General features: G+C 46.2%; 1 protein-coding gene across 2 annotated transcripts in view; it reads right to left on the bottom strand.

The window, feature by feature from the left end:
• APMAP (adipocyte plasma membrane associated protein) overlaps positions 1–14,229 on the bottom strand; it is a 484,771-nt gene that overhangs the window by 273,226 nt on the left and 197,316 nt on the right. For both annotated transcript variants that reach the window (XR_015296645.1, XM_086927147.1), the window contains exon 4: positions 10,934–11,026. Coding sequence is in view for 1 of the 2 variants with exons in the window: in XM_086927147.1 (XP_086783273.1) it covers positions 10,934–11,026 (93 nt within the window). In the remaining variant the exon portion in view is untranslated. The remainder of the gene's footprint in view (positions 1–10,933; positions 11,027–14,229) is intronic.

Raw genomic sequence — 14,229 nt, 5'->3', positions numbered from 1 at the left:
GATAGTTTATCCGTAGTGTGGCTCACTGGTTAGAGGCGGCAGACCCGAGAGCAGAGGACGGCCCGGGACCAGGGTTCGATTCCCGGCGCGGCAGGTTTCTGAACCAGGGTCAGCGGACTCGATAATTCTCTCGCCTCGGTGCCCACTCTGATCAGCGATCACACTCGGCAACTCTGGGCATTAGCTTGCCTCATCTTCACTAACGGCCCCACCAGACCGCCGGGGATGCCTGGTCTCACCCTGGAGATACCCATTAAGGGACCATCTCCATATAAATGCCTACACATTTACATTTACATTTACATCTCACCAGCGTGACATTTGTGGCAATTTGTAAAAATAAAAAACAAGCACTTGACTTACATAGCAGGGAAAAATAAGGGGAGTTAAGCAGGGCTAAAACGGTTTGATTCAAAACACAGATGGCAAAAAACTTTCATTTTAACTCTTTTTGGCATTATACATGCACGAAAGTAAAATGAACTGGCCTGCTCATCTCAGAAGAGATCATCTGTTCAAATTATGCGGGACATTAGATATTTGAAAACTGGCCATAAAAGTGTGTGGCAAAGAAATCTAAAGGGTGCAACTCTCAATTCTTTTAACGAGCTGCCTTAGTACTTCACTGTAAGATAGACTGGGATATATTTGTCAGACTTAATAATGGATCCGAAACTGAACATTGCTAAAAAAAATAAAACTGAAAACATTCAATCACTGGGTGTTTGTGTTTCTTGACGTCGGGCTGTAATGTTTCTTTTGCGATGACCTGTCCCCCTCCCCCTTCACGTTAGCAATAGGGATTATTCCCAATTCACTTTTGGTAACCTCCAGGGACTCTCTGCATTAGCAGTCCGAGTCTCAAGTGTCCACTTTGACTCCCATGTAAAGACAATAGTGTTCCAGCGCCACAGCACTAACTTAGCAACAAATTCTCCAGGGCCAACAGGCCCGTAACCAGTTTTACCAGCAGCGTCAGATGTGAAGAGTCTGGAGTACCTGAGTGAGTCCAGTCCACGGGCATTCCCAGCAGTTGAGTCCATCATCTGTGTATCTTTTGCTTTCTCGCCCTAAGTGTTAGGGGTATGGCCAGACGTGGGTCCCAAGCTCACTGTGCCACTGGATTTAAGCTAGCCTGACTGATGAGGGAGTTCTGCCCCAAAACCGGACCCAGGGTGCTTGTTTCTGGTTCAGGGGAGATCTCATTTGGCAGTTCAGGCTGGGATGTTCCTATGAGAAGGAGGGTAAAGACTGATTTGCATATTGCTGGGTCTAAACTGGGGCCGCATGGTGAGAAAAAAAACAAATGATTTAACCCAGAACTCTTGGCGGGGGGTAAATGTTTGGCTTGTTCTGCATTCAGTCCATCATCTGCGTGTGTTTTACTTTGTAAATGTAGAGGTACTTGTATAGCGCACGACTACCCGGAGGCATCTCGGCGCTTGTACGACTACCGCTGAGGAACCCTTCTTTGCCTTTCCCTGTGAAGTGCCCACTCCTGGGCACCCCCAAGGTGACGCCAGGCATCCTAGCGTTGTTGGAGCTGTTGTGGAGATTAAGCAAGCTATTGCCCAGAGTTGCAGACTGGGACCCATGATTAGAATAGGCACTGAGGCGAGAATTAACAGGTCCGAGGAAATTGAGCCAAGACCCGCTGAAGCGGGAATTGAACCCTGGTCCCGGGCCAGACTTCTGCATCAGGGTCTGCCGCTCTAACCATTGAGCCACACTTCTCCACTTTCTTGCCTTAAGTGCGCCTTGTATGCCCAGATGTGGGTCCTGGGCTCACTGTGCCACTGGATTTCAACTAGTCTGGCTGATGTGGGAGACGATACCCCAAAACCGGTCCCAGGATGCTTGTTTCTGGTACAAGGAGGACCGGGCTTGGCAGTTCGGGCTGGGCTATTCACATGAGGACCATGGTCAAGACTGATTTGCTTATGGCTGGGTCTAACCTGGGGTGGGCCTGTTGAGCAAAGGAACAAGGGATTTAAACCAGATCTTTTGACTGGGGGTGAATGTTTGATTTGTCATGCATTCCGTCAATCACTTGTGTCTCTTTTCGGATTTCATGCGAGTTGGCTGCACGCAGTCCAGGCAGCTACACTCAGTCTCTCACTCATGGTACCAAAGGAACCTGAAGCTCTCTACGGCTCCTCCCGTGTTTTTAGTGGCCTTTTTCTCTCCCAGCGAGGGGTTAGCTGCAACAATCCTGTTTTGGGTTCCTCAACTGGGTGTTGGTGCGCAGGTGCTCACACGGCATCCTCACTTCTCTGGAGGGAGATGGCATATCAGGTGGCTGTTCTTGATGCTCTCAGTGACCCTCTCTGGCATACTGGGCAATTGTATCGTACAGCAAACAGGATCCTGCCCAATCAGCACAGTGCAATCCTTCACGGCAAACCTTTCCTGGCATAAGGGGTAGCCATCCACTAACGCACAATGCACCAGCCTTTACACCATGGCAGTCTCCTGGCACACAGGGTTGCTGACTGGCATGGGCTGCGGCCCTGTAGGCACGTTATGGCACACATCTCGATTCACAGCAGCCCACTCCAGGCACATGGGGTCCCAGACTGTGTCTTGCACAAGGGCAATGACCCAATCGGTGCAGTAGCTGTATCCTTACACCTCGGCCACTCGACACGGCTCCCTACTCGACCTTGCTCCCTCCAACGCTCTTCTCTTCCTCACAGAGCACACAGGGCTTGGCAAGCAGGCAGGCACTCCAGGCTCCAAGGCAGGTGGTCTTAGATTCCCTGAGTGATGTCCCCTCACTCAGAAGGGAGACTAGCAGGCCTTGGCACCCCAGTCCCGGCTAATATACCGAAAAGTCTTGCATAGCTTTCCCTCCTCACACAGCCCATCTGGCTGCTTAGCAGATGACCATTTTTGATGTCTCAAACTCACATTCTTATTGTCCATTTCCAGACACCAAATGTGATTAGGGTCTGAGTATTTGAAGTTTTATGTTGAGGTTCTGCTACTTTTGAAGTGTTCACTCGTCTCCTCTCTCTTCCTCTTAAAAAACAGTCTTTCAGCAGGGGTGTCTCAAAAGCTAATAGCTCAACAACACAGGTCATGGGAGTGACTAGAGTTGACACCTGGATATCAGCCAAAGTGATATGAGCATCAAAAGGTTAGAGCAGAGTCCCCAACCCCTACTCTTTATGATTCTCATATCAGCTCTCACTGAATCAAAGCACACCCATTTAAGTGAATAGGGGAAGCAGTGTTGGTCCCACCCAGCTTATAGGAATAAAGCAATACACAAATCTGTCAGAGGGGATTTCTCTACCTCCTCTCCATGTTTCACCATAAAGGCATGGGCCTTCCAAAATAGAATCGAAGACCCTCCATGTATTGTACCATCCGCAGACACACATACAGTGCATGTATACAGCCACTCACACTGCACAGAAGTTATTACATATAAGCACACATACATCCAGCACCTGCATTTAACATGCACTCATGGCACTCTTCTTGTGTTGTACCACTCACAAGTACACAGACACCCAGCGCTTGCATTTAACATGCAGGTACTGTGCAATACAGTATTGTCCCTGTCCTGTACCCTTCCTGGGTGCACATACATTGCGCACAAAACCGATAAAGGGCGAGGTTGAGCTAAGCACACCAAAGTCGAACCTTAGAAATTAGTAGGCTGGTAGGCCTCGCTCCAGAGACAGATTAAAAGGACCTGTTCACTCCTACTGGTCACTACACAGTATGCAACCAGCACCAAGCTCTAGCTGCTTGAATCCTGGTGAAGGCAGTAACCATCCATCACAGTGAGGGTAGAACTTTAAGCTGCCCTCCCGGTCCAACAAGACCGTAATCTGTGAGACAGGCCTATGTTATGGCACACATGCATTATCCATGTTTGCCTATGACCACACACATTAACATTAGGGATCAAGACATCAGTACAGTTGCGCACTCAGGGCAGGGGTGCATGTCCATTACCATGCAGAGGGCTCTCCTTTCCCAACAGTGGATCAGGAGTTTATGGTATAATTTTGGATCCAGTTGTTAATTGCTCTTTGCCTTATAGAAATCAGTCCCTTACAACAACCAATTTCTCAGCCACCATTTCCCCTTTTCACCCCCAATCCCTCCACAAAGGCTATCCTCAGTCAACAGTCGGGCAGGTGCCGGAGTAAAAACCTTTTTTGTTACTTTTATTATATATCCTCAATGCTCTCCAAATATAGCAGCTTTTGAATATCCCGATTGCTTCCACTAGTTCATATAAGCAAAGAAGAGACAGACTAGCAATGCAACAAGATATCTAGATATAGCAAGAGAAAAAATTCTAGGATGGCAAATATAATGGGATTCAGAAGAGGAACCTAGTACTATACATCCACAAATAAAAAGGTTAATATGAAACTAAGTTCAAGGTCCAGAGATCTAACTGCATCAAACAACCTTGGCATTTTCACACTAGGATTTACTTATTTGCTAGGTTTTCGAAAGCACTGGCAAATCGGCTTCAGGCCTGCTGGGACGTGAATTTCCTCTGCATGGTGAACAGCCATGTAGCCTGGGGCAGAGTGCCTAACATATAGAAATGTACATGGTAGGCGAACCTCATAGGACCAAGCTACGTACAATAGCAGAATAGAGAGCAAGAATGCAGTGGAGTAATGGGGGGTTGGGGCAAACACGAGTTTTAGTAGAATATAGTAATATAATTAGTAAACATAGCACTAATGGAAAGTCACAGGCACGCAGTGCATGGAAACGTCCCTGATAAAATATGCAGATAAAGTAGACACAAAGGATCAAGATAAGCAGGTGGTCAGGCATTGCAGAACAGTAGACACATAGGGAGGAAAGGCATCTGCTAGGCTTCTAAGCACAATACAGTCAAGGACACCAGTAGTGAAGGCTGCTGAACAATGTATTACTAACATGCACTTGTCACATTTCTGCAATGTGTGGTCAGAGGTTTTTGCAGAAACAATTGCATTTTGCTGAATGATAAGAAATAACGATGTGCTTGAGCAAGTGCTTGATTTTGTAAGTAAGTAAGTACATTTTATTATGTATAGTTAATTAAAACCAGTACAATCGCTGCAATAAAAACAATTTCTTAAAATGTGATAAAAGAATGTAGTCTGCATAATCGTCCTTATCGAAGACCATGCGGTGAGAGACCGAGGGTAGTTGTCGAGCAGTATTCCCTGAGCCGGGGCGGGCTAGGCTTTTGTAGCCCAAAGTTCGTCCATTAGGTGCCAGAGCCAGAAGTTGCCGCCAGTTGTAGATTTTGCAGTCGTTGCTCTATCGTAGTCAGAAACTTGACGTATCTACAATTCAGTTTTGTATTCGCGGGGTTCAAGCATGCAAGCACAGCCTGCCTTCGCGTGCTGGTCCCTATCTGCTTGAACTGCTCCCTTAGTAGCAATCGGTGGACTTGTCGAAGCTCTTCACAGAGACAAGTCATGTGGAGGATGTCTCCCGTTGCTAGGTTGCAGAGCGGACAGACTTCATGGCCATTGCTCCTAAGCCATGGTGGTTGATACTCTCTACTAGGCAGGATCCCTAATCTATATTTCAAAAACTTCAGTTTTGTGATTTTTGTGTAGCCCTGGCTGAAATAAAGTTGTGGTGTCAGGGATTTATACGTATTTAGTGTCATCCACGCATGGTTTCTTTTTGCAAAAGCGGCCTTGTCCTCTATTAGGGAAAGAGTTTTTACGTTTTTCCAAACCGCTTTTTTAAAGGGGTTGTGCCCCAGTTGCATGTCCCAAAGTGCGGTTGCCTTGACAGCCCCCAATGCTGCCTTCAAGTAGGAGCGTGCCTGAGATACATGCCTGCTTTGTATGTCTTGCCACAGCATCGCATTTAAGGTGTCATTGGAGGCAGAGCGGAGTTTGTGACAGCAGATAATGAAGGCTCCTTGTCTTGCAAGATCTTGTTTTTTTAGGCCAAACTCCAATCTTATTTGGGCAGGCGAGGTGTAAGACGGAAGTGAAAACAGAGTTCTATATGCTTTTACCTGGATGTTATCTAGGTTCCTGGAGTCTCTTCCTCTTAGTGCCTCGCTGCCGTAGGAAATTGAGGGGAGCAATTTAGCCTGGATGACTTTTAAATATGGTGTCAGGGTCGGCCCCGATAGTTGGTTTGCTAGATTTTTCAATGTGATGGCGATCGAGGCCCCTCTTCTTTTGGTTTCCTCCATCTGCCGGACGAATGAGCCGTCGGTGTCAAAGATAAGTCCCAAGTATTTATATTTGCGTGAAGACTCTATTTTTTGGCCGCCCAGAGTCCAGGGCTTCTGGTGTTTGTTCCTGGTATTGATCGACATCGTACGCGTTTTGCTTAGATACATTTTAAGTTATTTTCCGTTGCGTAACTGTGCATTTCGATCAGCAAATTCTGGAGGCCAATATGTGTGTGGCTAAGAAGTACCACGTCATCCGCGTATAATAGATTACTTAGGGTTTTTCCTCCCAACCTCAGAGAGTGGGAGTTGCATGTGTCGAGTCGGCCTGATAAATCTGCCATAAACAGGTTAAACAAAGTCGGGGCCAACACGCACCCTTGTTTTAGCCCTTTGGTCGTGCAAACTTTGGAAGACAGATGGGTCCCGCTTCCCAGCTTCACCTGCACCCAGGTGTCATGGTGAAGTAACTTCAGCATATTAAGAAGTGATTGAGGTATGCCCCATTGTGCAAGTTTCTGCCACAACATGCCTCTCTCGATGTTATCAAAGGCTGCGCTGAAGTCGATGTAGCACAAGTGCAGCGGCAGTTTTTTTCATTTTAGCTCCGTCAATAATCAGCGAGATTGCCAGGATGTTGGTTGTTGTTCCGTTTTTTTTCCAGAAACCCGTCTGGTTCCATGGTATAATCTGCTTTGTGTCCGCCCATGTCACGATCTCCTCTAAGATTATTCCAGCGAAGTATTTGGCCTCGTTGTCAAGAAGGGCTATTAAACGGTAGTTATCGGGGACCGTTTTGTCTCCCTTTTTATGTATGGGGACAATCGTCGACCCTCTCCAAGAATCTGGGATTCTATTTAAGTGCTTGATTTGATATGCTACTGAAATGTATTGTGGTTTTTACACTATATAAGGCACTGCTTGTTACGTTGTAACGGAGTTCAGTTTTCAGTTCAAACGAGCTGGCTGACCTCCCACGTGTTTGATAAACTGTATGCTATATTGCCAAGAAAAGTCATGGCGTCTCTTTCAATCCCTAGCAACACTTGTTTTTGATTTTGTCCTCAGTCTCACACTAATCTAGCTTGCAAAGAGTCCTAGTTCAGTCTCTTTGCATAAGCGAGGTCCTGGAGAGGGCGCCTCACAATGTGTTTTAATTTTACTGACAGTGGACTACTATCCCAGTCATGGATTTGTGGTGGCAGCGTACTGTGTTTCATGAATACATACTTGTAACTAGACTTCATAATCGATGTCAATCGAGTGGAGGCCATTTGGCTCACTTGTGTACTTGTGTTGTTTGCTTATATGCATTAACCCAGATCCTAGTACTGAATTCCCAAATACTGTTGTGCAGGTATGTGCATGAGGCCAGCTTGGTACAAGGATTGTGTGTATGCATGACCAAGAGTAATTGAGGCATGTGGGAGCCACTTTCGATGGCCCACGTCTGGGCTTGTGTAGAGGATGGAGTCGAGGTTATTTACCCCAGACATTGAAAGTGTATGTTGACACTCCAGAAGGTGAACGGAAGACATCTAGACATTGAAACGGGGATAAAGGAGACAAGGCTCCTTTAGAAATTCTATTAGGCTGTTTGCTGATTACTCTTCCTGCAGTACTAACATATGAAAGATGGTTGTATGAAGGGTGGGAGTACGGTCCCTGTTGCTCAAGGTGATAGGGTACTTTTAGGTGAGGCTAGTCTTTTGTCATTGCCACGATCATTCTTTGGTGTTGGTGATGATTGTCAGATAAAGAAAGCTCACACATTTGTGCCTCTGTTGTGGGTGCTCCAAGCTGGAGACTACCCCCACAGTGAGAACATTACTCAACACATGCTGTATCTGGAGAGCAGATTGGAGAGGACACTTGAAAGGAGAATCACCCTAAACCATTTCTGAAAGCACAGAGTATCCACTCTCCTGTATGCATTGACTGTATAAATGTAGGTCCCATTGACCTACTTGCTGTACGAATGCCACATTCTCAATGACCAAGGACAGGGGTGCTACGCAGAGTACTTAGAGGACTCTGTGTAGCACTACAGGGCTGGTGTCTACCTACCATGCAGTATCCCAGGTGCAAGGGGAGATCACCTAAAGACTTGCCTAGCAGGGAATAGCTGTTCATTTGTTGTGAGGTGCCTAGAATCCAACCTGCATACTGCAACAGAAAAGGAGCCTGCCAACTCCACAAGGTGGGAATGTCCATAAAGAGCCAAAAGCAGTGAGACCCAGGTTATGGTGGGGTCTGACAGAGGAAGGATCATGAAAAAGAGCAATCTGTGTACCCTGGGAGATAGATGGCATCAGAGTATCCTGATTGAAAGTTCCAGGTGGAAACCGCAGAATCAAAGCTGTTCAGGGCTGCTATGCCAAGAACTGCAATTGTCACATGACGCTGTGACCCAAAGAAATTAGACCACAACGTAGCGCCCTAACACAGAGTCTGAGTGAAGGCCTAGCACCTAGAGGCAGGAGGAAGTGCAACTGCAATGAGATCCACCCCATGGACCTACCACAACTCCAGGTTACCTGAATATGTGACCCAGATGGCCTCTGACATCTGCTCCACCCTCTGCCTACCTGATTGCAGCAGGACGAATCTGCATCTGACCCAAAGTGTGTGATCTCTCCCAGAAGCATGCTAGTGCCGGCAAGCGACAGACCAATGCCATACATTTCATGTGGAGGTTAGCCAAAGCTATCACTGACAGTCAAGTGCTGAAGGGTTTCTCTTGGCCCAGTTTGCAGCCACATTAGTAAGAAGGCTCTGGGGACATCAGAGACTAACAACCGGAACTACCATGGTTGAGGCCCAGAAGCCCCAGCCTACTATCTGACCCCTTTGAAGGGGGTTTGATAAGGTCATATAAGTGTGACTGGCTGTATATGGTTTAGTCAGATGCTATTTGAACTGGTAGAGCAAGTCAAGGTTAAATTAAAGCAGAATTCTAGTACTTTAATCAGTCAATAACTTGCAGCAACAGGTTTAGGGACAGAGGTTGGCAGGAGAGACAAAGTAAGGAAGGAAGCAAAAACAATGTTGTATATCACGTGCAATTAGATCCAAGTACAAGTGCGCTGTGGTGGGGCATCTAATATACCTTATTTCCTTGCTGCAGGCAACCATTTGTTTTGACAGTCCAATATTGACAGTGCTTAATTTATAATATAATAAGTACAAGTGCCCAAATTAATCTCAGAAGCTGCCAGAATCAATGATAAATTTCACGTTGCCGAATACCAAGTATGTTTAGTCTTGATTCCACCTTTTGCCTCTTTGATCCACCAAAATATTCTCCCTGCGTGTTTATTTCACTCTTGAAGGTTCTTTATTACCCTGATTTCTCTCTTTGTCACGCCCAAGGAGCAGCAGGTGCAGTTCAGCATCGGTGCAGCCTTTTCTTTGCCGGATCCAAGGTCAGCAGGGGAGTCCTTCTTTGGTGGTCTTCCTCAAGTCAAGCAAGATTGAAATTCCGGTTGCAGGGGTGCCCCTTTTTTGCCCAGAAAGTGCCTACAGGGACAGTCACAGTCACAAGCCAATGGGCCACTAGGTTACCTCCCACCTAATGAGAACTTCCTATGAAGTGTGGCACTTAGCTATCCCAGAAGGCTCCATTCTTCCATGCAGCATGGAGGGAGTAGAGGTGTGTGGAGTAGCAGTGAGTGTTGTAGAAGGTCGTAGAGTGGTTAAGCCACACTGTCTCCCCACACTGTTTCCCACCCCGCCCTTTTCATGTGTTGCTTGGACTACGGCTGCAGGTTCGGCTCGGGCCGGCATACGCTGGGAACTTGGATGGCAGAGTGAGTAATTTTAATTACATTACCTGTAGTGTATAGAGGGCACTCCGTAATTATTCTGGGTGCCTTTAAATCTATGTACTGTGTGTGTTCAGCTACTTGTGGCCTGAGTGCTGCGCTCCTTGTCGCTGCACCTGCTTGCTCGTGCTGGGGGGCTAGGTCTTGGTCTGGTGTCATGGCCTCCCATACCGGTTTCCCAGGAGTCTGGGCCTCAGATGGTGAGGAGCAGGTGATGAATAAGGGATGGGTTCTCTCCTCTTGCCCTTCCTGCTCGCATGCTTGCACCCTCTGGCTTTGCATCCACTGCTAGATGGTGTCCCCTGGGGATCTATCGTTTTTCGTTGGTACTGGAACTGGACCTTTTTCAGCACATGGACTTCTCCCCTCACAGTCCTCATTTTTTCCCAACCCCTCACACCCCTTAGGTTTGTCTCACCTTTCCAGCTGCTGCTCATCATTCATCATATATTCTTTCTCCTTCTATTCACCCCAACGCAGTCTTAATTCTCTCCCTTCACCTCAAGTCACACAGGTATCTCCCCTACCACCGAAGAGCTCTAATCTATCTAGCAACCGGTGCACATATACATTCCCAGTGCACTACTGTGATTGAAAAGTACATTTGTAAGGCACGCTTTACTGTAACCACTGGGTACGGGTGTGCGGAGCAAAGAGGGACTCCGTGGAATTTCACAGTTTTTCCTACTATGCAGATTTCCACAGAGCACCACTCCGTGAACTCCGGCCACTCCTACAAATAAGGTCGAATGTAGGCTTGCTTACAAGGATCCAGAGACTACATCTCAAGAGACAAGGAGTGAGAAAATTTACCAGAAATGAACATGGATACTTGGGAAAGAGAAAAAGATGATGAGTAGAAAGGACATAAAACAAGGTTTTCATGGGTAGCCTAACTATTTAGCACAGAGCCAGATTGAAATCACCATCTCCTTACCACAAGGCGGCTTCCCAAGTCTGGCTACTGTGTAGATATTTCCATCTTCGATTTTCAGAATCTGTCCGTCAGCAGTACCAGTGTATAGAACATCTGTTAAGAAATAGTAAAAAGTGAAGGTTACAATAGTAAGAAACAGGCTGGACAAGAAAATGCTCCCACAGTGGGGTTCCCCAACATTCAAATGACAATTGCAAATCAAAGCAGTTCAAAATTATAAACTGGAGATCACTGAGTTGGTGCAGTTGCTTGAAACATTAGAGACTGCAAAGGCAGTTTTTGTTGATCAAGTCTAAAAGCAAAGAGGTGAATGCCAGAAACAAGGCTTAAAGCAAAGTTCAGTTTGTCAATATGCATTCACAGCAACCTAACACTTGTGTGCACAAGATCAGATTTGGTGCTCAAAATAACATTAAAAAAAAGAAAACTTACCTGAACTCTGTGACATCCTCGACCTGGAACTCTTCTTTCCACACAAGAACCGGAGGCAGCAACTCCCTCTGCCAAACCTGGAGCTGCTCTCACCAGAATGAGAGCAGCCCTAGGATTGCTGGGAGCAGCCCAACTCAGCACTTCACAGCGCTCTGGAGGCTTTGGCTTTCTCCAACCCAGCTGTCGTAAGACAGCTGGGTTAGAGATGTTTTAAGTGTGCATGTATGGCTGGCCTTCGCAAGACAGCAAGCCAAAAAGACATGCGCACTTTAAACAGAAGCATGTCAGGGAGGAGGGTGGACTGGTATGGCACTGTCACTCAGCAGTGGCCCCGCCCTGACGCTCAGGATGGTAGATGAAAAATAAAATAGTAATTAGTTAATTTTTTATTTTTCATCTTTGGGGGCTTTTTAAGTGGGGCGACGCTCCTCTGCTCAAATGGAGGAGCCGCCCCTTTCCAGAGCATAAGAGTTTATTTTCAAACCAGCAGCAATGCAGTGATAAACTTTCTATTTAACTGTAAAGCAGGCCTACTGGAGGCTCAGTAATCTTACTACAGATAGCCCTCAGAGCCCCGAGGCAAGTGTTTTTTACAATGTTACTGCATATCAAGTGTGGAGCCTGCATCCAGTGTAACGGCTTCATTTTTATTAGAGAAAGTCTAACGTCGTAAGGATTACGCAAGGCCCATCAGCCATTGTTTTCTCTAAAATACGTGACAGGCAAAGTTCTCATTCAAACAACTTCGCCAAGCAGTCAACCTTTCGTCCAACAGTATGATCCATGATGTATCCTTACTTTACTTCGGAAGATCAGCTAGAATGCTCGGATAACTTATATGATGGAATTAAGCTGGGCTTACCAGAGGTTGATATTGTTTTTAGGTCGAACCTAAGTGTACGACCTCTTGTATACTTTAGTATACATTTATATCTGTGGGCCAAATGCCATTCCTTGCTTCTCATTTGTTTGTTTCAATGTCCTTTAAAAATCCTTGCTCACTAGTGGGCAGTCCTGCCTCTTTGTACCTGCTTTTTCCTCAAAGGAGCAGGGACTTAGTACAATATCATTACACTTTGTACTGTTGATCTGCTCGAGGGGGGACTATTTTATTATGTTTTCAACCTGTTACCCTGTGGGTGCTCAGGCATAACTTCTTACATTTTATTGCAGCATTAACGTCTTGCCCTTCCTGTCTGAATCCAGCTGCAACCAGCCATGCTTTCTAGCCACTGCAGCTCTAAATCATGTAAAAGGTTAAACCAAAACTTAAACACAGCTTGAAATGATACTTTAATATGCATGCTACTTGGGTTTTTCCTCCCCTCCAGGACTTGTGCTTGGCTACTGGCTGAGGAGTTGGAAGTTTTTCCTCATCTTTTTCGCGCAGAGGCCAAAATGTTTCCTTCTGGAAAAATGTCCCCTTTAAAATGTGCATTTGAATGTATTACATCAAATAAAAGCAGAACAAGATCATAGGGCCATCACATGGGCTGGGCGATGGATCACACTGGATACTGACTTCAGAGGGGCAATGTTTCAACGTTTATTTTACTTTTAAAAGTACTCCACTCATTGCTGGCCTCCTGCAATTTCCAGACAATAAAAATGTCAAGATAACTCCGTTGATTGATGTTCTTGCTGGAGAGATCAGAGTTGTCCAGTAGGAGAGGTTTTAACTCATTGCAAGTTAGGCAGAGGGTTAATATACCAGCTGCAAAGAAAGTGTACCATGAGGATTACAAAGTGCATAAAACGTAAATAGGTCAATAGGTTACTGCTCTTCTGTTACTTGCAGCGTATAAATTAAAATCCTAACAGAACAGTGAATTTAGAACTGTCATCAAAGAACTCCATGCACTGCAAAGTAAAGATTAGAGGAGATATTAAAGTTGCAAAAAGGGTTCATCTGGATGGAAATTGATTATTTTTATTTAAGAGAACCCCCACCTATGGTGTTCGGTTTTCAATTCTGATTGTGTGCTTCTGAGGCCCAAGCACTCTTTAGCAATTCTGCCTACCAATATGTATGACTTGTGACTCCTGCACCCTGTAGTCCTCTGTATTATGTAAAATTTTCAAAACACATTTATACACTTATGAATGATTGTCTCTGTGTAATTTGTGTGTGGTGCAAAGTGCTCCGATACCCTACAATGGTATGAGTAGCACTTTATAACTAATTAAATGCATCTGAACATTAGTGGTTTTGGAGCCTTAAAGGACAAGGTTAAAGGGTGGTGGTGAGGGAATCTGTATCACTCAGCCTTCCTCAACCTCACCTGAGCACCGTCTCAGCATCATCACAGCACCACCTCCTCATCAGTGCACCACCAGTGCAGCACCAACTCATCAGTGCACCACCCCCTTATCCGCACTTCACAGCACTATCTCAGCATCAGTGCACCACCAACACAGCCCCACCGCAGTATCAGCGCACCATCACCTCAGCACCAACTCAACATCACTCAGCACCACCTGATCACCACCTCAGACACAGTTCATCACCACCACCTCAGCATCAGCACAGCACATCAGCATCAACACAGCACCACCTCCTCATCAGTGAGCCACCACCAGTGTAACACCAACTTAGCATCAGTGCAGCACCAGCGCAGAACCGTCTCCTCATTAGCACAGCACCACCTGAACACCACCACCTCAGCACAGCACTACCTCATCAGCACAGCACCATCTCAGTATCAACACAGCACTACCTCCTCAGTGAACCACCAACTCCGTAGCAGCGCAGCACCACATCAGCACAGCACAATCTCAGCATTAGCACAGCACAATCTCTGCATCAGTGCACCACTACCAGCGCAGCACCACCTCAGCAGCAACTCAGGACCCATGCAGCACCA

This window comes from Lissotriton vulgaris, chromosome 6, assembly GCF_964263255.1.
Source record: "Lissotriton vulgaris chromosome 6, aLisVul1.2, whole genome shotgun sequence".
Classification (NCBI taxonomy): Eukaryota; Metazoa; Chordata; class Amphibia; order Caudata; family Salamandridae; genus Lissotriton; species Lissotriton vulgaris.
Note: the sequence above shows the minus strand (reverse complement) of the source record. Positions and strands in the feature narration are given on the sequence as shown.